This window comes from Muntiacus reevesi, chromosome 10 (assembly GCF_963930625.1).
Source record: "Muntiacus reevesi chromosome 10, mMunRee1.1, whole genome shotgun sequence".
Taxonomy (NCBI): domain Eukaryota; kingdom Metazoa; phylum Chordata; class Mammalia; order Artiodactyla; family Cervidae; genus Muntiacus; species Muntiacus reevesi.
The window spans coordinates 78,257,435-78,280,353 of NC_089258.1; the positions used below are offsets into that span (position 1 = coordinate 78,257,435).

The 22,919-nt window shown below is 40.7% G+C and overlaps 1 protein-coding gene across 3 annotated transcripts in view; it reads left to right on the plus strand.

Annotated features, from left to right (window-relative positions):
* The window catches only part of HOOK3 (hook microtubule tethering protein 3), an 85,397-nt gene that overhangs the window by 49,682 nt on the left and 12,796 nt on the right, over window positions 1–22,919 (plus strand). For all 3 annotated transcript variants that reach the window (XR_010664573.1, XM_065946489.1, XM_065946488.1), the window contains 9 exons: window positions 278–388; window positions 1,284–1,371; window positions 7,128–7,197; window positions 9,134–9,274; window positions 13,867–13,954; window positions 18,181–18,215; window positions 20,251–20,333; window positions 21,351–21,451; window positions 22,607–22,711. Coding sequence is in view for 2 of the 3 variants with exons in the window: in XM_065946489.1 (XP_065802561.1) it covers window positions 278–388; window positions 1,284–1,371; window positions 7,128–7,197; window positions 9,134–9,274; window positions 13,867–13,954; window positions 18,181–18,215; window positions 20,251–20,333; window positions 21,351–21,451; window positions 22,607–22,711 (822 nt within the window). In the remaining variant the exon portion in view is untranslated. The remainder of the gene's footprint in view (window positions 1–277; window positions 389–1,283; window positions 1,372–7,127; window positions 7,198–9,133; window positions 9,275–13,866; window positions 13,955–18,180; window positions 18,216–20,250; window positions 20,334–21,350; window positions 21,452–22,606; window positions 22,712–22,919) is intronic.

Consider the following 22,919-nt stretch of genomic DNA (forward strand, 5'->3'; position numbering starts at 1 on the left):
AGACTGTCCAGTTACCTGTGTTACAGGAAACGGAAGTCCTGTAGGTTTTTCTAGGTTTGAGCATTTGTTCTTCCAAATGATCTGGTTTTAGAACCCATAGTATCTAGGCAGATTTCTGTACCTAGGTTCTCTCCATTGAGTCAGGCTTCTGTATCTTATCTTTTTTTTTTTTTTTTTGAGTATCTGTGGGAAAGATAATCTTCATAGATGCATAGAAGAAATTTGATAATTTCTAATGTATCAAATGATAAAAATTAATGATACCTTTCTATACCAGGTGGTAGAACTGCAAAATAGATTATCTGAAGAATCAAAGAAAGCCGATAAATTAGATTTTGAATATAAGCGGCTAAAAGAAAAAGTTGACAGTCTTCAAAAAGAAAAGGATGTGAGTATACATGTGGGCATTTTGGTTTTGAGCAGTGCTGAAGTTAAGAAAATGATACTCAGTTCTTGTTTTGACTCCATTAATTTCTTCTTCTATTTATAAACTTAAAATTTAGAGATGCTCTTGATTTTTTTAAGTTATTTATTTTTCATTGGCAGATAATTGCTTTGCAGTGTTATATTGGCTTCTGCCACCTGTCGGCATGAATCAGCTGTCGGTCTATGCGGGTCCCCTCCCTCCTGAACCTCTCTCCCACCTCCCACCCTTCTAGGCTGTCACAGAGCATCCGATTTGAGCTCCCTGCACCGCTTGATGTTTAAATTACAGAAGATTTATATTTGTGTTTCAAAAACAGATCTAAAATAAAAGATTGACTGTTTATTCTAATTTATTTTATGTATATTTAACTTTTGTGCCACTGTTGCTTCTTTTCCATCATCTTGAGACTTCCTGTAAATTTGTGTAGTTGTATGTATTTCTGTTTTCTGTATATTTAACATAGAGGACACGGTTCTTTTTGGTGGTGTTCAGCATATTTTGAAGCTTTTAAAAATATTTTTACTTTGTCATAATTCGTGAATATTTAAGATTTTTATGTGTCATGAAAAAAATGTTATTTATATAATCAGAGATTCATTGTTAAGAATGGAGTAGATAGTTTTGTTTCCTACGATTAACTAGATAACATACTGCCTTGCACGTAGTATATATTCAGTATGGTTAAAGTGGAAAGAATCTAATCTTTTCCTTCTGTGATCGTTCTATAAAAGATTAAAATCTATAACATGTTCATGTTCCCCACTATTTATCATTCTGTCAGGTAAAGGCAGAGACCACTAATGAGTAAATTCATGAAGGTTGAAGCTGACTTCCCTTGTTCTTAATGTCCCTCCAGAGGTTGAGATCGGAAAGGGATTCTCTGAAGGAAACCATTGAAGAGCTTCGCTGTGTTCAGGCTCAGGAAGGACAGCTCACAACTCAAGGTAACAATGTTTCAGAAGCCCAGGCAAGATTATTTGTTTCCGTAGTATCAGGAAAAATGTTAAGATTCATTTTAAGATGATTGTACCAGAAAAAACAAGAACTTAAAGCTGGAGAAGAGGCCATGAGATTGATACAAATGTTGAACTGTTACCCAGATTTTATGCAAAATAGACGGTAGCTATGAGACCAGATTTACTTACCTACTTTTTAATTTTAATTCTATTCAAATGTTTAATATATATATATGTATACATATATACAGCTGAGATGAGAGGTGGGTATCAGTTCACCAATACCCACCACTTGGGGACTTACATCCAAAGTAGAAACCGTTTCCTCCTCACAGGAGAGGAGCAGCGCCTAGCTGAGAGTTTACCTCCCACCTCTTGGGGAGCCCGTGAGCCTGGCTGAGGACCCAGTACACTTCACCGTCTGTTCGCTCCCACTCACGTTTCCAGCCCCTGGCTTTCCTGTTCCCTGAGACTGGACGCTCTCTTTTCCTCTGACTGCAGCCTCCTCCTCCCCGCTCACTCTTTCTGCCCAGCCTGCTCGTTCGCTCCATCCTCCTTCGGCCCCCTCTGTGCTCTCCAATGACCTATTGAGCGCCTCCTTTCCCAGCTCACCCCGCCTGCGTACCTGCATTTCAACTGTTCTCACCGCCACGGTCTTTCCTTATCCTCTTGACCTATTTCTGGACCAGCTTGTCAAACCCTAGCTCAATTTTTTTCTATAATTTTTTCTGTTTATTTTTTTGCTGTGCTGGGTCCTTGTTGCTGCGTGTGGGCTTCTGTCTAGCTGCGCTGAGCGGGGACTGCTCTTCGTTAGAGTGCTGGAGCTGCTCGTTGCCGTGGCTTCTCTGGGTGCAGAGCACGAGCTCTCTGCGTGTGGGCTTCAGTAGGCAATGCACCCCACTCCAGTACTCTTGCCTGGAAAATCCCATGGCCGGAGGAGCCTGGCGGGCTGCCATCTATGGGGTCGCGCAGAGTCGGACACGACTGAAGTGCTTGGCAGCAGCAGCAGCAGCAGTGGTGGCTCATGGGCTTCGCTGCTCCACAGCATGTGGAATCTTCCTGGACCAGGGATCGAACCCCTCTGTCCTGCATTGGCAGGTGGATTCTTAACCACAGGACCACCAGGGAAGTCCTGTGGTTTATTTTATACACAGTAGCTTGCATCTGCCAATTCTGAACTCCTGGTTTATCCCCCCCGACACCCACTTTCCCGTTTGGTGACCATAAGTTTGTTTTCTGTGTCAGTGAGTCTGTCTCCATTTTGTAAATAAGTCATGATAAACACTCTTAGAAACCTAGGAATAGAAGGAAACTTCTGCAGCCTAGTAAAGGTCATCTGTGAACATCCTCCTGCTGGCCTCGTGCTTAGTGATGGAAGACTAACTAAATGCTTTTCCCCTAAGACCAGAAACGAAGCAAAGCTATTCAGTCTAGCCACCAGTATTCAACATGGAGTTTCTAGCCAGTGCAGTCATGGAAGAAAAAGAAGCAAAAGGCATCCAGATTGGAAGGAGATCTGACAGAAGAGTTCAGCAAGGTCTCAATGTCCAAGATCAGTGTATAAATGCATTTCTGTGTACTATTAGTAAATAATCTGAAAATGAAATTACAATAGTATTTTAAAGAATTAACTGCAAATAAGTTTAGCAAAGAAATGCAAGACTTCTACACTGAAAACTATGATTCATTACTAAGATAAATTAAAGAAATAAGTAAATGTAAAGAGATTACAGATTCGGTTGTTGGCAAGGCGCTATAGTTAAGACTGCAGTTCGCTTCATATTAGTCTAAGATTCAGTGCAATCCCAATCAGATTCTCAGCAGACTTTTTTGTAGAAATTGACAAGCTGATTCTACTGACAGAATTTATATGAAAATACAAAGGGTCCACTAAAACCAAAAAAAAAATCTTAAAAAATAAAAAGCTGGAGAGCTTACACATCCTGGTTTCAAGAGTTACTATAGGGACTTCCCGAGTGGTCCGGTGGTTAAGACTTCATCTTACAATGCAGGCCGTGCAGATTGAATCCCTGGTCAGGAAGCTAAGATCCCTCGTGCCTCAGGGCCAAAAAATGCAAACGTAAACAACAGAAGCAATATTGTGATACATTCAGTAAAGACTTAAAAACGGTCCATGTCAAAAAACAGAAAAAAAGAGTTACTGTAAAACTACTATAGTTGAACACCATGAAATTCACATAGGATAGGCATAGAGATCAGTGTAGTTATTATATTAATATATTAATTATATTATATATGTTATATTACATAGTAGTATATTAATATACTATATAGTATAGTATAGGAGGAGCCAAGATGGTGGAGGAATAGGATGGGGAGACCACTTTCTCCCCTACAAATTCATCGAAAGAACAATTGAACGCAGAGCAAACTTCACAAATATACTATATAGTATAGTATAATATGCTATATATTATATATAGTTGATTATATATAATTATATGTTATATATTAATATGTTTATATTTTAATATAATATATTAACATAATATATTAAAATATAAACATTAATATAATATAATGTGTATTAATTTTTATATAATATAATTATATATTTATATATTTAATATATTTAAATTTATATATTATATATAAGTATGTAATATATATTTAAAATATATATAATTTATATATATAATTTTATTATTTGTATAATATATATAGTTATTTAATTATAAAACTGATTATATTTATTATTTATATGATTATTATTTATATTATACTAATTAACATATATATTATTTTGTATAATATGTTATATATATAATTATATATAATATTAATATATTTAATATATAAAATTTAAATATATACATAATAATTTAAATTATACATATAATTATATATTTTAATATGTAATTTAAAATATATAATTGTATTAATTATTTATATAGTTATATTATTATCTATATAGTATATTTTATATATATTTATGATTTATATATACTATATGTTTTTAATATATTTAAATTTACTGTATATATATGATGTATTCTATATATTATGTATTATGGCTTCCCTGGTGGGTTAGAGGGTAAAGCCTCCGCCTGCAATGCAGGAGACTTGGGTTCGATATACTTGCTTGGAAAATCCCATGGACTGAGGATCTGGGTAGGCTACAGTCCATGGGTCGGAAAGAGTCAGACACAACTGAGTGACTTCACTTCACCTCATATATAGCTATATATAAATGTGATTATATAATATAAAATTGTATCATATATAAATTACATAATTTATATATTATAAATTATAATTTTATATAAAAGAATATATTAAATATGTTTTTAAATTTAATATATATTTTATAAAATTTTATATATAATAATTTCTATATAAATTATAAAATATTAAAATATATCATAGAAATATATTTGATATTTAATAATATATAATGTGTATATAATAATAGATATTATATAATATATAGTATATTAATATACCACATTAATAGAATGAAGGGGAAAACTGCATCATCATCTCAATTGATGAAGGAAACGCAATTGACAAAATCCGACACCGTTTCATTAAAAAAATAATGTAAATTAGGAAGAAAACTAGAAAGGAAACTTCTGCTGCATGAGAAAGGTCATATGAAAAATCCTCAGCTAACAGCATACTCAGTGATAAAAGACTATAAGCTTTTCTTCTAAGATCAGGAATAAGACAATGATGCCTGCTACCACCACTTCTATACTTTTATTCAACATGCTACAGGAAGTTCTAGCCAGAGCAATTGGACAAAGAAAAAAGAATCTAAATTTGGTAGGAAGAATCCAAAATATTTCTGTTTGTGGATGACATGCTCTTATATGTTGAAACCCTTTCCTACATAAAGGGAAAAAAATTGTGATAACTAATAAAATGAATTCAGCAAATTTACAGGATATAAAATCAAACCACAGAAGTGAGTTACATTTCTGTACACTAGCAGTGAACAATATGGAAAGTAAATTAAGAAAACGCTTTGTTTTACAGTAGGATTAAAAAGAATAAAATACTTGGGAATAAATCTAACCAGGAAGACACTTCTACCCTGAAAAGTACAAAACACTGCTGAAAAAAATCAAAACCTAAATGGGATGATATCCATGTTCATTTGAGACTTAATATTGTTAAGATGACATCACCGAAACAATCTACAGATTCAGCACAATTCTTATAAAAATGCTGATAGTATTTTTTGCAGAAATAGAAAGTTTACATATACTTTCAAGGGATCCTGAAAAGCCAAAGCAATCTTGAAAAAGAAAAAATTTAGCTTGATTTTAAAACTTAGTAAAATGTTAGAGTAATCCAAACGGTATGTATAGGTGAAAGGAGAGATGTATAGACCAATGGAGTAGACTATGAAGAGCCTGGAAATAAACCTTCCCGTAGACAGTTGATTTTCAACAGGAGCATCAAGACAACTTAGTGGGGGAAAGGAAAGTCTTTCAAGCAGATTGTGCTGGGAAAGCTGGATGTCCGCATCCAGAAGCATGAAGGTGGACCCTTACACCATATACAAAAGGAAGTCAAATGGAACCCTAAATGTAAGGACTAAAACTGTAAAACTTTAAGAAGAAAACGTAGAGGAGAATCATCATGATGTTGGATTCAGCAGTGATTCCTTGGAATTGATACCAAAAGCACAGGTAGCAAAAGAAGTAATAGGTAAACTGGACTTCATCAAAACACTACCAACAGAGTGAAAAGGTAATGTGCAAGATGGGAGAAAATATTTGCAGATCATTTATCTGATAAGTGATTGATGTCCAGAGAGCATAAAGGACTTCTACAACTTGGCAGCAAACAAAGGACTTAAGGGCATGTTTCTCCAAAGAAGATATCCAGATGGCCAGTGTTTGTTTGTGAAACAGTGCTCAAGATCATTAGTCATTAGAGAAATGCAGATCAAACCCACAGTGAGGTACCACTTCATACCCATTAGGATGGCTGTCATCAAAAAAGAGAGAAAAGGGAGATAACAAGTGTTAATGAGGATGTGGAGAGAGCAGAGCCCTCTTGGAATCCTGGTGGGAATGTAAGATAGGTCAGCCACTGTGGAATAGTTTGGTGGTTCTTTATAATAAAAAGTTAAACAAAGTTACCATATGATCTAGAAAGTCTATTCCTAAATATATACCCAAAAGAATCAAAGCAAGGACTCAACTAGATCCTGGTACACCAGTGTACACAGCAGCGTTATTCACAGTAGCCAAAAGGTGAGAACAACCCATGTGTCCATCAACAGATAAATGAATAAAGAAAATATGATATATATGTATAATGGAATATTGTTGGGCCATATAAAGAGATGAAATTCTGATAAATGCTGCAATGTAGATGAATATTGAAAACAGCATGTTGGGTCAAGTGAGCCAGACACAGGACAGATACTGGTATGAATGGGCAGACATCGGAATTAAAGTTACAAGGGGCTGAGGGTGAAAGCAGTGGGGAGTAGTTACTGCTTAACGTTTACAGATTTTATGTATTGAGTGATGAAAGCATTTGGAAATAGTAGTGTTGGTTCCACAAAATAGTGCCTTAGCGCCAGCATGGGACTTAGTGTTACTCAACTGTACACTTAAAAATGTTAACATGATGATAATGATGATGATGGAAGGCAATTGTCATGTAGTTTTTATACCTTAATGCTCAAAGTAGGGTTCATATAGGGACTAAAGGAGGTAGTTGTGGTCTCTCTTAACCTTGAATCAATGCTTGTGTGTTTATAGGGTTGATGCCTCTGGGAAGTCAGGAGTCTTCAGACAGTCTTGCAGCAGAGATCGTCACACCGGAAATCAGGTAAGGAGATGGTGAAGTCCAGTCACACTTCACAGTATTGTGGTAGAAAACTTCCTCCTCTGTGATTCAGAGGACCGGTTACTTACTCTTTATCACTAACGCTTTCAACCTGAACTCGAGGTTCTGTGTCCTTCATTTCAGCATGTTAGACACCTTCTCAGCTGGCCATGCAGAGGCTTGGTTTCTCTCTTAGGGAGGACAGGGTCTCACACATGCACAGCAGATGAACACATCTCTGCTTGGGTAGCCTCAGCAGACATTTAGCCATGAAACCACTTGGTCCAAAGACAAAGGTTATGCTTAGCCATCAGCCTGCAAAATACTTAAGTCGCTGAGATTTATTACCTAAGTGCAGAGAATGGTCTGGGGAAGACAAGCAGAGACAGGAGGAAGCATCGCCCTATCTCTATTGTTCTTCCCTCAGTAGTTCCTTACATTTGTATTTTAATTATTCCGTTTATTTTACTGTATGTCTGACTTTATGCATAAGAACGAATAGTTGATTAGAAAGCATCAACTGTCCAGCAAAAGGTTAATGATTAATCCTGAATATTGCTTTTACTTTATTTGGGCTAGTTTGCCCCGTTTTTAAGTCAACACCAGGTCTTGATTCTTGATAGCATCCTTGGAGATATTTGCTAAAATAACGGTTATGTAAAAGTTTTATAAACTGTGAAAGTTGCCATAGGCATTCAAACACTTGTTGAATAAATGAAGACAATATTTATTATTGCTAGCATTTGTTTAAGGACAGAAGGTGTGTGATGCAACACCAATTCTGGAAGCATCTTGAATACCTTTTACTTTTTTGCCATCTGATATGGTACTTTATTATTGGACCAATAGAATTTGTTTCACAAATAAATACTTATTTTTATGAATGTTTATAAATAAATGCATGCTGCATGCTAAGTCGCTTCAGTTGTGTCCTACTCTGCAACCCTATGGACTGTAGCCCACCAGGCTCCTCTGACCATGGGGTTCTCTAGGCAAGAATACTGCAGTGGGTTGCCATTTCTTTCTCCAGATCTTCCCGACCCAGGGATGAAACCTGTATCTCCTGCATTGGCAGGCAGGCACTTTATCAGTAGTGCCACCTGGGAAGTCCCTATAAATAAAGGATTATGTCCGAAAATCAAATTTTAAGGAAGCTTATAGGTAATGAAATCGGATTTTTAAATTGAGAGAAAAGAACAATGATGAAAATTCAACAAATAGCTTTTATAGAGTGTTACTCAGTACAAATTAAAATACACTCTGTGTCTACAAGAGCTACCAAGGTGAAACAGTGCAAGGGGTGAAACTTCTCAACACATTAATAGACCAGTATTGACATAGGTCAACATTCTTGATACATAGTGAGATTGTCTTTCACAGTTTGCAAAAGTCTATTAAAAGTGATAATTTTCACTAATGTTAAGGGTGTGGAAAAGTAGAAACCTCATAAACTAAAAATAAAGAGATACAATTTTTTAATTGAGATATAATTGACATATAACTTTGTAGTAGTTTTAGGTGTACAACATAATGATTTGATACATGTATATGTTGTGAAATGATCGCCATAGTAAGTTCAGTTAGTATCCATCGCCACAAAGAGCTACAAAAAACAATTTTTTTTTCTTGTGGTTATATAGCTTTTCTTTTGAGCAGTTTGGCAGAATGTGTAAATGTTTAAATCAGAAAGGAAATGGGATTGTGAAACTTCATTCATTACACATCATGATGTTTGGAGATTGTTTATCTTCAGACTGTCAATTCTATTATAAAAAGAAAGGGCTTGAGACCTGAGACATGACGTCTTAGCCAGTTAGGAGCTAAATTTCTTGCAGGTTCTTTTTTTTTTCCTTCCCATTTCTGTTCTACATATTAAATCTGTAACGGCACCTAGCTGGATTTTGATAACCATGTTAATCAGTTTTTCTTCCACTCTCAGGGAGAAGCTCATTCGTCTTCAGCATGAGAATAAGATGTTGAAAATCAACCAGGAGGGTTCTGACAACGAGAAGATCGCCTTGCTGCAGAGCCTTCTGGATGACGCCAACCTCCGCAAGAACGAGCTGGAGACGGAAAACAGGTGAGGGCGCGGCGGCCACTCCGCTCACCCTGATCTGATCCTTTAAACACAGATCTGAGCTGTAGGGTGCAAGTGAGAGTGTTTTCCTCTGTTTCATATCACGAGTACTTTTTTCCACTTAGGGGCAGATTTACCCAAAAGTTCTGTGTCTCTGTGATAGCGGCCCCATCTTCAGTTCTTCAGGCAAAATGATAGGAACGTCCTGCCATTTCCCCTTCCTAATCACTAACTAAAACTAGAAGCTTAAATAGCCTGCCAATGCCGGAGACACAGGTTTGATCCCTGGTCCAGGAAGCCCCCACGTGCCAAGGAGCAACGAAGCCCATGCACCACACCTCCGGAGCCCATGCTCTAGGGCCCAGGGGTCACAGCTCCCGAAGCCCGAACACCCTGGAGCAACAAGAGAAGGCTCAGCGATGAGAAGCCCACGCACCACACTGGAGAGTAGCCCCCACTCACCACAGCTAGAGAAAGCCCGCACGCAGCAGTGAAAACCCAGCGCAGCCAAAGGCAAAATTGATTACTCAGAAATAAATAAAATCATTAAAAAAAAACCCTAGAGGATAAAATCACATCACCATTAATTGACAGTCTTTGGAGACACTTTTACTTCATCGTCATGTTCAGATTAATCAGTTTGCCCTGTGTAGACAAGCTGATGTTTCAAAGAATCAGTTGGTGTAAGGAACATAGTGGGATCCCTCGCAACTGAATTGATAGAGCTTTCTTTTTTTAATCTGTTAATTCTTGCTACTCTAGTTGGAAATCATCCATCTTATGAATAATTCAATTATTTTGAGAATTTAGTATCTGCAAATCTAATAAGCATATCACTTTCCTGCTTGTAAGTTTTCAGAGTATTGCAGTAGGCAGTCATTCCAACTACTTTTAAAAGCAGTTCTTACTCTGGCAAGGATTACTTTTATATTTTGTTGTGACAATCTTCTGATTCTTTTCCTTTTTGGAAACATTTCTTAGATCCCAAACATATGGTGTCTTTTCTTTCTCTTAGAACTGTGATATTCTGTCATTTTTTGAGGGATTTGACATTTTTAAAAATAGTTTCACAGTTGATGTGATACTGCAGATTCTTTGCTTATTATGCCTGATAGATTTGGCATTTTCCAGGTATGAGTCAGTCTTGAGAGTCAAAATTGTTATGACAGTTTTACATACTCCACCTTTCTTCCTGTGACTTTAATTTTTAAACCTGCTGAGGGAGAGTCAGCAAACAGTGTATATCACAGGGTGAAGAATTAGAGCGTAATTGAATATAAACATAAGAAGACATTTGCATTTCAACTCTTAGGAGCATAGAGTACTTTATTAAAAAAAATACTTAGAAAAAGTGGGAAAAGAGAAGGGAGAGGAATAAGAACAGTGGAAAATAGGTGGCAATCATGCAGAGCCCAGGCGAGAGCGTCTTGAATTACCCCTCCATCCTCGGCCTCTGTATCTTAGCATCTTAGTCAGGAGAACCTTCTCCCGACACTGATCTCTTGTCAGTGAATCAACACCGACTACATCTTCTGTAGCACTTTGCCATGTCTTTCACAGGCCTTACCACAACTTTTGCCCTTTTCTCCTTAAAAACAGAAGGGCTAGCTGTCATTCGTATTAAGCACTTGTACGTACAGATGACTGGTTACCTCCCAAGTGCCTGTTATTTGGTTTATCAGATTGCAACACCAATAACTTACCTGTATATCATAGCCATCCGTGGCTTTTATGACCTGCCACAGTGGTGATAATAATAGCAGCTAGCATTTATTAAGCCACTGTTTGTTCCAAACACTGTGCTGAGTGTTTTGAACATGTGGTCTTACTTTATTAAAGTTTTGCAGATGGAGGAATTTGGACTGAGACCCAGGCCACCTGACTCCAGAGCCTCTAGTCAACCAGTTTATCTTCTGCCACATTTGTAAAACACTTTCTTTGACGTCTGCCCCTCACTGGATGCTTCTCCTCTTAGGTGAATTATCATGTGTTGTCTGGCTGAGTTTAGTAAGTACGCACATCACCTGGCCTCTACCGTAACCTCCTGCGGGTTGACAGCCCTGGACCAGCATCAAGCAAGCAGAGTTTCAGTCTCACTGAGTCTTAGAGCTCTATGACCATAAATCCGGTTTGCTCACACCGTACCTCACCTTAGGAGGAGAGCCCAGCCTCCAAAGTCCTTTCCAGTTAGTTTTGCCCGTAAGGTGGCATTTGTTAGAATCCGTGACCCCTGCTGACCCTCCAGCAGTATTAGGAAAGACATAAAGCGTCCACAGCACAGCCACATCAGAATCTCTCTCTCGTGAGGTCGGCATCATAACCCATCACTGCTTTTGTCGGTGAACCTGTTCATATATATTTACATACGTTTTTTAGCTTCATACATGTGTGTACACGCTTGAGCCATACTTTAACCAGTATATTAGATTGTGTGTGATGACATTTACAATGGCCTCCACTAGTAGTAACGTTTGTTGACTAAATAAATTTCAAAAATCGCTAGGATGGAAAGTTGAAAATCGCTAGTCTTATAGTTTGATGTATTTTCCGTATTGCTTTCTGAGAAGATTAAAGAAAGTTACAGTCAGTAATGTACTTATGTACCTCTGTTCCCATATTGAATATGAATTTTCAGATAATTCTTTCACCGAGTGGAAAAGTGATTCCTTCGTGTGAAAAATTACCAATTATTATTATAGGTTTATTATATCTTTACTGTGAATCTCACTAAATTATAGCACCTGGAGGTTTCTAATAAGAATTTCTTGTTGAGTAAAAAGTTTCATGCTGAAATTCTTGGCTGTTTGGATTCTGTATAGTCATTGTCCTGTTTTGTCCTTAATGGGGGGCATCTGACTTTTCCTAGAGTGTTAATGACTAGAACCGCCAGCCCCGTGGGAGCATCCTGGACTTTTCTTCCTCCCCTCTTTACCGTGTTCACTGTTGATCACTTCCCCCTCCTCAGTTCTTCTCAGCTTCATGAGCAGCCCTCGCTCGTTCCTTCTGAGTCCCTGGTTCCTCTCCAGGGTGAGCCGTCCCTTCCGCCCTCTGCTTGGTGATCTGCTAGGGACCTTCCTGGTCTCTTGTGCGCCGGGCCGCACTTTTGGTGGCCACTGTTGTTCTTGCTCACGGCTCCAGTCATCGCCAGACGGCCCTCGGGTCTGTAGGGCCCGCTCCGCCCTCCTGCTGGCCGCCAGTTGCAAGGGTCCAGCCGTTGTAACAGGCATTTCCCATCGCTTCATTTTCAAAAAATACCGAGCAAGTTTCTTCGTGCTCTGGCTCAGCCTGTCCTCCTGTGTTCCCTTTCTCAGGAAGTAGTTCTTGGTGGCAGAGAGTCAAATCCTCAGCTGTGTTTTGCTCCTTCTGTTCGTTTGTGGTTTCTGTTCTTCTCCTCCTTGGACCCCTTCTGTTTCAGGGACACGTGGTCATCACTGCGGTGGCCTCTGCCCGGGCTTCCTGCTTTCCTGCTGCTCTCCGCCTTCCAAAATGATCTCTTCGACTCGCCCAGCACTGTGATCTTTCTGAAATATTGTCGGCTCCTTCAACATCACCCAAGACCCACTAGTCCCCCGACCGTTGCAGCCTAATGATCTGGAGAATTTGTGGAGACTGAGCCCCAGAGTCAGCATTTTTAAAGGCTGGCTGGGCTCTTTCCTTGCAACCAAATTTTAGACCTGATTATAGGAAATGGCAACCCACCGCAGTATTCTTGCTTGGGAAATCCCATGGACAGAGGAGCCTGGCGGGCTACAGTCGAGGGGATCACAAAGACTCGATCACAGCTGAGCGACTGAGCATAGGATAAATGAAAACACACTTGAATTTCACACACGGTGGCCCAGCCTCTCCTCTGGTTTCATCTCCAGCCTTCCTTCCCCTCATCACGTAGTCACAGCGTAGAATTCAGCCACATCATTCCTGAACTCATCGTACCTGCTCCCTTTCTGTGCGCTGTGGGCGTGCTGAATTCTCGGTCTTGAATCCCCTTTCCGCCGTTAACCACACAAGCATTTTGTTTGTTGTTCTGGTCTCGGTTCAGGTGAAGCCTGACTCCTCCACGCTCTGAGGTGTGGTCCCCGCTTCTCTGAGCAGTTATCCCTCCTCTCTGTGTTTCTGTGTGCTGTGTGGAAGTATTTATCTTGTATGTTATTTATTTACATTTTGCCTCCCCAAGTGCAGGCTTTTTGTTTTTGTGTTTTGGCTGCTCCCGGAGACTTGCCCGATCATAGTTCCCTGACCAGGGGCTGAACCCAGGTCCCTGGGAGTGAAAGTGCTGCATCCTCACCACCGGACCCCCAGGGACATCCCACGAGGGTCTTTCACCGCTGCACTGAGCACTCATTTGAATAAATGTATGCTGAAGTGAACTTCAAGCGAATACATGTGCATCAGTATACCAGCTCAACACAGTGTGTCTGTCAAAAACACTGCATTGGATGTCACCATCGAAATTTCAAGCTATACGAAAAATAATGACAAAAGTGAATTGATAGGACTGTAATATGAGACTTTGTTTTGCTCATTATGTGAAAACCTAAGGCAAAAGGTATAAGTTCAGTCAGAACTTGGGACATTAATGTATGTTTGATTTCTAGGCTGGTGAATCAAAGGCTCCTGGAAGTACAGTCGCAAGTGGAAGAGCTGCAGAAATCTTTACAAGATCAAGGCTCAAAGGCAGAAGACGTAAGCTTACTTTATACAGTGATGGTCCAACAGCTTCATAATGTTCACAAAAGCTGTAACTTTTTTTTTATGGTCTCTATCAAAATAACACTGATTATATTGGTTATAGAAAAGAAACAATATTTTCCTTTTACTGATAGTCCTTATGAAAAGACCAGACTTTATTGTTTCATTCAGATTGACCCTGCTAGGAATTAGAATTTCATCTGTAGTTTTTAGCTAAGGATTTAGGCTTTTGTGTTCCACACATGCTCAACTCAGTTTTCAGAGTATTGATTTTCCTTCTGGTCAAAAAAAAAGTGCTGATAGAATCTTAGCATGTTCAGGTAGCAATGTTTGATATAAAGTTTGGCTTTAAGAAAATAATGCCCTTCCTAGGATCCCACCCTCTCCGAGTTTATGAGTCCCTGTTTCTACCCCTGCCTTTGGCCACACACACACACACACACACGCTCAGATAGAAGCTCATGGACCGTTTTTCCCTCTGCCCCTCTGTCACAGCCCTGCCTGCTTGGCGGGCGCTCGCCTAGGATACAGCAAGAATGTGGAGGCAGAAACAGCTCCTCCTTCACCTCCTCCTGCTCTGCTCCCCGCCCATCAAGGTGCTCACGCGGCACGTAGCAGTCAGTCTAACAAAGGCGTGCAGCGGTCACGTTTTACAAATCCTGTACATTTAATGAGCTGTGTGCAATAGAGTTACACTTGCAGAGTGCTCAAAACTAACCTGAAGAGGGGATAAAAAACTGAATGTTCTTGAGCAATCTCTGCTTCCGTCAGGTGGTGATTTTTTTCCCATTGCCAGCGCGATCCTCTGACTTTTGAGTATAAACCTGTTTGGTTGTTATCATTGTTGGAGTCATTCTGGGCACGCAGCATCAGAACTGTAGACCCATCCAGTTTCATCCAGCCTCAGTAACCTAAGAGGGTACTGCTTAAGGCCTGAGGGTGTGAGATACGAAAGCTCATCCGTGACCTGACGATTTCTTGGTTTCTTAAGCGCGCGCCGTCTGGATTATGCTGGCCACATGCTCTCTGAGGTCACAGGCTGCAGCTTATCCTCTAATGTGTAGTCCTTCTTAACTCCTCACGTGGATTCCCAGTTCCTGGGATTCTCACCAACGTTTAGACTACCTCATTCCCTTATTAAAATGGGACTAGTTTACTTTTTACACATGCCTTTATCCAGAACGCTAAATGACAGGCAGAGCCAGCATTTGTGTGTGAAAATACCTGTAAACCTCACCAAGAGGGTCTTAGAGGTGAACCGAAGTGACATTTCCTAGTTCAGTGGAACCACTAGGTCCCTTAAACTGAGGTAAATGTAGACTTGGTTTTGGTCTTGGAAACTCTGAGGAGACTTCCTGTCGATCTGTTACGGCAGAGAGGAGAAGAATGTGTGGGTCATAGGAAGTAAATATGACAAAACATCAGTATCTGCTCAACCTCGGTGTTAGAACAGTAACTGCTATACTTGTTTCTCTAATATTAAAACACACAGAGATTTATCCTACAGAAAATAATTTTACATGGCCTGATTAAGTATCACTGTGGGAATGACATCTAATTAAATACGCTGCATGTTACTACTTCAAGAGACGACATTTCAGAAATGAGCTGCCAACCCTGAAAGTACTGTTAGCATAAATGACCCGGTTTATTTGACTGTTCAGGTGCTAATGAGATATTTTGCTGTAAATTCCTGAAATTCCTCTCAGAACTGTCTACTCTGTAAAGGTTCAGATAGAAGCTTCCTCACTCTGACGATAGGCTGGAGGGAAATGTGGTCCACGCCGTGTGGTTCTTCCCCAGCAGCTGTTTCATGCTTTTGTCTTCTGGCTCTCACTCAACCTACAGTGTTGCCTCTACAAACATGTATTGCATAGAACCACCTGCCAAGTGGGATGGGTCCTCTCTGAAGGACAGCACAGTTTCCGCCCATTTCTGTTATCAAAAGCACAGTCGTGTGACCTTAAGGCAGAGTAGCATGGTTTGCACATATTTATTATTATTTTTATGTCATTTATTTTTAGCGTGGAAGCAGAAAAGCATTGGTTCTATCCAGGCATATGGATAATTTGAGCTAGCCACAGTGTAGAAAACTCCAGAGAACAAGACAGGATGAGATCGTAGAAGAAAGAAAATGTACATTTTTTGAACAAAATGCATATCTTTTACTTCTGTTCATGAATTACTAAATCGTTTCTTCTGTTGGCTGCTGTGTATGCTTCATACTAATATGTCTTCTCTGTCTCTTGGCATGGTTTCTGCTCAAGGCTATTGTAAGTATGGCTTCCTATTCATTTCTATATATTGAGCAGTGTTTTGATTTATGCATTATCTACCATCGTAGTTGATGTTGTTGAAATTTTAAATTATGGGGCTTCTATGCAAAATGAAGATAACCAATATTACCTATAGGTTTGTGCCCTTTACAATTCAGATACTTAAAGGATATCAAAAACCTAACAAGTCAGACTAAAAGGAACTCAGCTCCTTTCTCTCCCCACCATGCTCCCACCCCAGTGTCATAATTGGTTTGTCTTTATAAAGTATTTTGACGCGAGCTTGCTGCCACGGTCTGGCTGCCTCCTGCCACGCTTTATGAGAGAAACAGTCTTCAGCTGGAGAGGCATGCGGCCCAGGAGGCAGGAGCATGAAGGCCGTGCATAGACTCTGGGTCTGCAGGCCTGGGCTCTAGTGCGGGCTCTGCCTCTGGAAACGCCCGGGCGTCCCCCCAGCCTCACTTCCTCGTCCCCAAGAGGGGTTGGTGGCACCCGCTGTGGTGAGGTTGCCACGAGTCAGCGCACACGACTAGCTTCAGTGCCATGCCCAGCCTAGTAACCGCTCATTAAATCATCATCTTATTGCTGCATACTATCTCACAATAAACACTGACAATGAAATTTGCTTAGAGCCTAATCAAAACATAAATGCACAGTGAAAGCGAAGATGTTTTTTGAAAGTGTGTTCGTTTCATCCTCGGCACTGGAGAAGGGATGGCAGTAATCAAAAGCCAGCGGGATTGGCGTCTTTCTCTCTGCCTGGGGGACGCAGTGGTGGAGAGCACTGTGACCCTCATCTGGCTGCAGTTGACACGCTCAGCAGAGCAGGCATGTCAGTAGTCCAGGGCTGGGTCAGAGTGGGCTGGAGCAAGCGATTACAGCCGTCATTATCGAGTCGGGGCTGAAACTGGAAGGGCCTGGTGTGAGGGGTGGGTCCCCCCATGCGGCTCTGCACTGAGTGGACAGTCTGTTTTCTAAGTCCATATTACTTGAATCCAGCCGAATTAATTATGTAACCATGTATCTCAACATGGACTGCTTCATAAAATTCATTCATAATATGTACCCCACTAGTGCTGAGTTTGATCCTGAAACCTGGCGGTCCTGTATGGAATGCCATTATTCTTGGCTTATTCTTTGCGTACGTTCTGACCTCCTGCATCTCAGGAGACTTTTTTTAATACCCAGTCAAACTGCATTCCCCAGCATGTTAAATGCTGTGGCTAACTTATCTTTCATTTTCCCATTCCATCATATTAGTTATTTCCAGCCTGGGCTTATCAGAAATCTCGGATTAAGTCACTCATTGTTTATAGAAGTTGATCTCATGACACAGGGAAAACAACACAGTGGACAAAAAGCATCTTGTGTATTATTTGTCACTCAATTGTGTCCGACTCTGTGACCCCATGGACTATAGCCTACCAGGATCCTCTGTCCATGGGATTTTCCCAGGCCAGAATGCTGGAATGCGTTGCCATTTCCTCCTCCACGGGATCTTCCCGACCCAGGAATCAAACCTGGTTCTCCCGCTTTGCAGGCAGATTCTTTACTTTCTGAGCCACCAGGGAAGCCCAGAACGTGTCTTAGGGCAAGTCTGTTGCTATTATTAGACTTTACCTGCCTATTGTGTCCAGGAATATTAGGTCTGTACCTGAAGGACTCTTTTATTCATTTCCCTGGCTCTAAGTAGAGAATTCAGATATGTAATTTTGGGGTTTTTTATACTGAGTGCTATCACTTTTGAGCTGTTGTTTCCCTTATCAGAGAGAAACAAACTTGGGTACATCAGGTATTTTCAGACTTTGACCAGAGAACTTACTGAGGACTTGCTCAGAGTTACTTGCTACCCTGAACAAGTACTCTTCATTTTTTTAAAAAAAGTAATCAATGTATTCGGTAAAATGTCAAGTAATAAACTATTTTTCTATTTTCCATTTTCAGTCAGTTCTTCTAAAAAAGAAGCTTGAAGAGCATCTGTGAGTATAAAAACTGTTGAGGCTCTTTGTTGCGTTGTCCAGAGAAGCAGAAGTATTTTGTGTTGGTGGCTACAGAGCATCTAGGCAGGGACCCGGGTGGCCCTCAAGGTAGAGACGATCATGAGACACGTTAACACTGACTGGTTTTCATGGGAGACAGTTTTTCCACGGACAGGGAGAGGGAGATGGTTTCGGGATGATTCAAGCGGTGACATTTATTAACGCCCCTGCTGAACTGCTGGGAGGCGGAGCTCAGGTGTGACTGTGCGCAGTGGGGAGCGGCCGTAAATACAGTGAGACTTCCTCGCTGGCTGCTCACCTCCTGCTCTGCCGCCTGGTTCCTGATCGGCCGCGGACGGGTGCCAGCCTGTGGCCCAGGGTTGTGGGTCTCCTGGTCTAGAGGGTCATCTCCACCCAAGGTCCTTGAATCAGACCAGTTGCTGCATTAGAGCTGTGTTCTCACGTGAGCCTCCAGAGTTTTCTGTTTTCGCAGTAGTACTTATGGTCCCAGGTAGGACTGTGTGACCCTCCGGATCAGGAGGCAGAAATGTTTCCTGTAAGAACAGAGAGCAGTTGCTCAGGTTCTGCAGACCACGGTCTGTGCCGCAGCCACTTAGCTGTGGTTCGAAGGCAGCCGTGGGTAGTGTGAGTGTAAAGCCAGGGCTGTGACTGTGTCTCCAAAGCTTTCTACGCTGAAGCCGGCCTCGGGCTGAATTTGGCCCCCCGGACTGCGCTCTCCCAGCTCCAGAGCCTGTGGCCAGCTGAACCTTCCTTTTTATATAAATGTTTTAAAGTATCATTAAGCTTGTCACAGTAGCAGCTTTTCAAAGACTTCCTTGCATTGCAAGCATACCTGAACACAACTTTTTAATCTAGAAGATTCCATTTTAAAATACGACATTTGTTTTCTCATGCAGAAGTGTTTGTCCCTCTTTATCGGAGGTTGACGATGCTAGGCATGTTTTGTGATTTCTGTCACACACACCTAATATCAACTTTGGCCCTTCTATCTGTCGTACCCTGGCCAAACTCTCCTTACAGACATTGAGTGTGGGTGGCCCTGGGTTGCCAGCCTGGTGGAGTGTTCCATTGGTGGGCTGTGGTGCACCAGACACCCTGGGTACCTCAGAGCTCATGTGACATGTCCTGCAGGGATTGGGAAGAATTCTCCGGTCTGGCAGCTCGCTGCATGCTGTCCAGATTCTTCTTTAATGTGGCAGAAGTGAGTGCTCCGGGCCACTGACAGTTGGTAGCAACTCTGACCCTGGGCAGGTGCTTAAACTTCTAGAATAGCACCTGTCACCTCCCAGCCACTGGGGGTTACCTGCAGTGAGAACTTCATGCCGAAGTCTGTCCTTTTGTCATTTCCCACACCTTTTGTTGCAGAAAATAGAATACCTGTTGTTTCATAAAACTGCTGTCTGACCATGGTTCTGTGTTCAGTCATTTACGTGGTAAAAATCTTCCTCAGAAACACCTTACTAGTGAAGAGGAGGCCTCTATTAGTTCCCCATGGCTCCCGTGACAGATTAGCAGAAGCTGCAAGGCTAAAAACAAGTCTTGACAATAGTAGTTACGGTCCCTGGTAGGGCTCCGTGACCCTCTGGGTCAGGAGTCAGAAACGTTTTCTATAAGGAAGAAGAAAGCAGTGGCTTTAGGTTTTACAAACCATAGTCTGTGTCACAACCACTTAATTCTGGTTTGAGAGCAACCTCAGACAAGTATGTAAACCAAGGCTCTGTGTCCTAAAAACTTTCTACACAGAAACGGGCCACGGGCTGAATTTTGGTCCTCTGGGCTGAAGGTTTATATGAAAGAAAGACTTCTGTCTCAGACTCTGAGATTTTTGTCTCTCTTTTTTAGTCGTTTAGAAAATATTAATATGTTTATGTTGGTTAAGTCTTTTCATCTTTGTTTCATAGCATTTATGTGCTATATGCTAGTGTATCCTAAGAATAAAGAACTTACATCTTTCATTTCAAGTGAAGAAAATGCAAAGCAGTAGTAGGTGACGCAGTTGTATATTTTGGTGCAGAGAGAAGCTGCATGAAGCCAACAACGAGCTGCAGAAAAAGAGGGCCATCCTCGAAGACCTTGAGCCAAGGTTCAACAGCAGCTGTGAGTCTTCCTGATTGTCAGAGTTTTCAGTTGGTTGGGCATGCATTACCCTCATGATAATGAGTTTAGGTGAAATTTTGTTCTTTTGGAAATAGGCCCTATTATATTTTCTAGCGATTAAGGAATGTGCCCTGTTCACAGAGCACAGAAAGAGTATGTGTGTGTGTGATCATCGGTACAACAGTTCTTAGATTTCCAATTCCATTGTGGTTTTTCCTTAACTATGAATGCTAATGAATATTTTGTGAAGTTATTTTCATAGCGCAGTTGCAGTATGTCAGCCAAACTATTTGACTTTTGTTAATATTTGCACATGTAGGTAACTTGACCATTGATTCTTTTGTATGGAGGCGGGAGCAGATTTTTACTTTTTTCGTGTTGTGAAATATACATAACATAAAAAATCACCATTTTAACCACTTTTAAGTATACAGTTAAGTGACATGTTAAGTACATTTGCGATGTCAGACAGCCACTGTCTATCTCCTGAACTTTTTCATCTTCCCAAACTGAAACTCTCTATTAATTAAACACCCACTCCACGCCTCCTGTCTTCCCAGCCCCTGGTTACCCCCTTTCTGCTTTCAGTCCCTTGCATTTGACTCTTGTATACAACGCGTATAAGTGGAATCATACAATATTTGTCCCTTTTTGTCTGGCTTATTTCACTTCACATAATGGCTTTCATTTTCACTTCATTTCATGCTGAAGCGTGTATCAGGATTGAAGCTGAATAATATTCAACTATTTGTATACATAGACCACATTTTGTTATCCCTTTAACCTTCAATGAATGCTTTTTATAGTTTGTGTACCTCCATAGTGTAGTTTTTATTTTTAAGAAAAGCTTTCTGTTAAAAAAAAAAAAAAAAGATTGTGAATTTTTAAAAATAAAATTATATATAAGAATAGACCAAACACTCTCTCAAAGCTGTTAACTATTTACTGTTTTGTCAGTTGAAGTATTTTAAAGTTGTTATGGTCTTTTTTTTTTTTTTTTCACTGTCTCATCAATAGCCTTAAAAATTGAAGAATTACAAGAAGCTTTACGGAAGAAAGAAGAGGAAATGAAGCAAATGGAAGAACGATATAAAAAATACCTAGAGAAAGCCAAAAGTGTAAGTGTGAGTCTGCAAATCTCACTGCTTTCCGATCGTGGTTCACTGACGTCTCGTGATTCTCATGATACACGCCTGAACCATGACCTCTCAGACCACGAGAAGGACTGAAATGGTGCCCCACCCTTGAGCTACTTTCTCGTTATCAAGAGGAAAGCACCTTCCCGTGTAGGAGAGGAGGGGCAGTCCTCACCTCGTCTAATAGTTCAAGTTAGCTGCGTGAGCAACTTCCCTGGTGGTCCAGTAGTTAAGACTCCACACTTCCAAGGCCCGGGGGCATGGGTTCGATCCCTGGTCAGGGAACTAAGATCCCACCTGCCGCACTGTGCGGCCGAAACAGAAGATTAGCTGCACACCCTAGGAGAACCGACCTCTGCCTCCCGAAGAGCCTCAGCTGTGGTCAGCCCGAATCTAAACTGGCTTCCGGGCCTAGCTGCCAGTTCCCAGGGAGAATGAGGTTCTTGGAACAGGTTAAATAAATTACCTTTAGAAAGTCATCAGATAAATCCAGATTTTGGTGTGAAAATCCATGTTATGAAAAGTAGAAATAGGCATTGGAGTGGAGGGGGAGCCCGAGAAGTCTGTGTTAAAGGAAATGCGGTCTCACTGTTCTGCTCTTTCAGGTTTTCTGTAGACTTGATCATTTTTCTTTCAGGCTTGATTGGTTTTGACAGTAAACTGATGGGCCAAAAAGACCCTTCCCGGAAGCCCACAGGTGTCCCAGCGAGACTTGGGTCCCCCGCCCGAGTCTAAACCCCAGCCTGTGGCAGAGGAGACGGTCACAGTGGCAGGGGTATGGACGTGGAGACCCGTGGCCAGCTCACACATCTGGTCAGAGGCAGAGGCCCCTGAGTCAGTTCAGAAGGACAGAAAAGGGAAGCCTGCCGTCAGTCGTGTCTACTGTACTGTGATTGATGAATTTTAAGCCAGAATTACTTCTTATAATGGATTCTTTCACTTAATTTTAAACTTTTCTATAATTAAAAGTTGTAACAATGGAACATCATTCCATACATTCAAATTTTAAAGTATCCTCGTGAGATAGCTTTGGACTCTCATAAGGTTTATCCTTTTTTTAAAAATAACTGCTACCGTAGTTGTTACACACTGTAGGTTTGAGACTTAAACTTCTTTTTCTTTTATTACTTTTTGCAGGTTATCCGTACCTTAGATCCTAAACAAAATCAAGGAGCAGCACCAGAAATACAAGCTCTTAAAAATCAGCTCCAGGAACGGGACCGGCAATTCCATTCATTGGAGGTAGTTTACTATATGATATGATAAGACATTTGATTTTTTTATTTTTTATTCTAGAAGCTTTGCCATGTCCAGTCTCCACATCTACAGGGCACCGTTACCAAAATCTGTGGATGCATAAGTCCCTTGTAGACAGTAGTGAATGTGGTTATTTGCATACAGTCTCTGCACATCATCCATGGGCTCCAAACCATCTCCAGATTAGTTATGC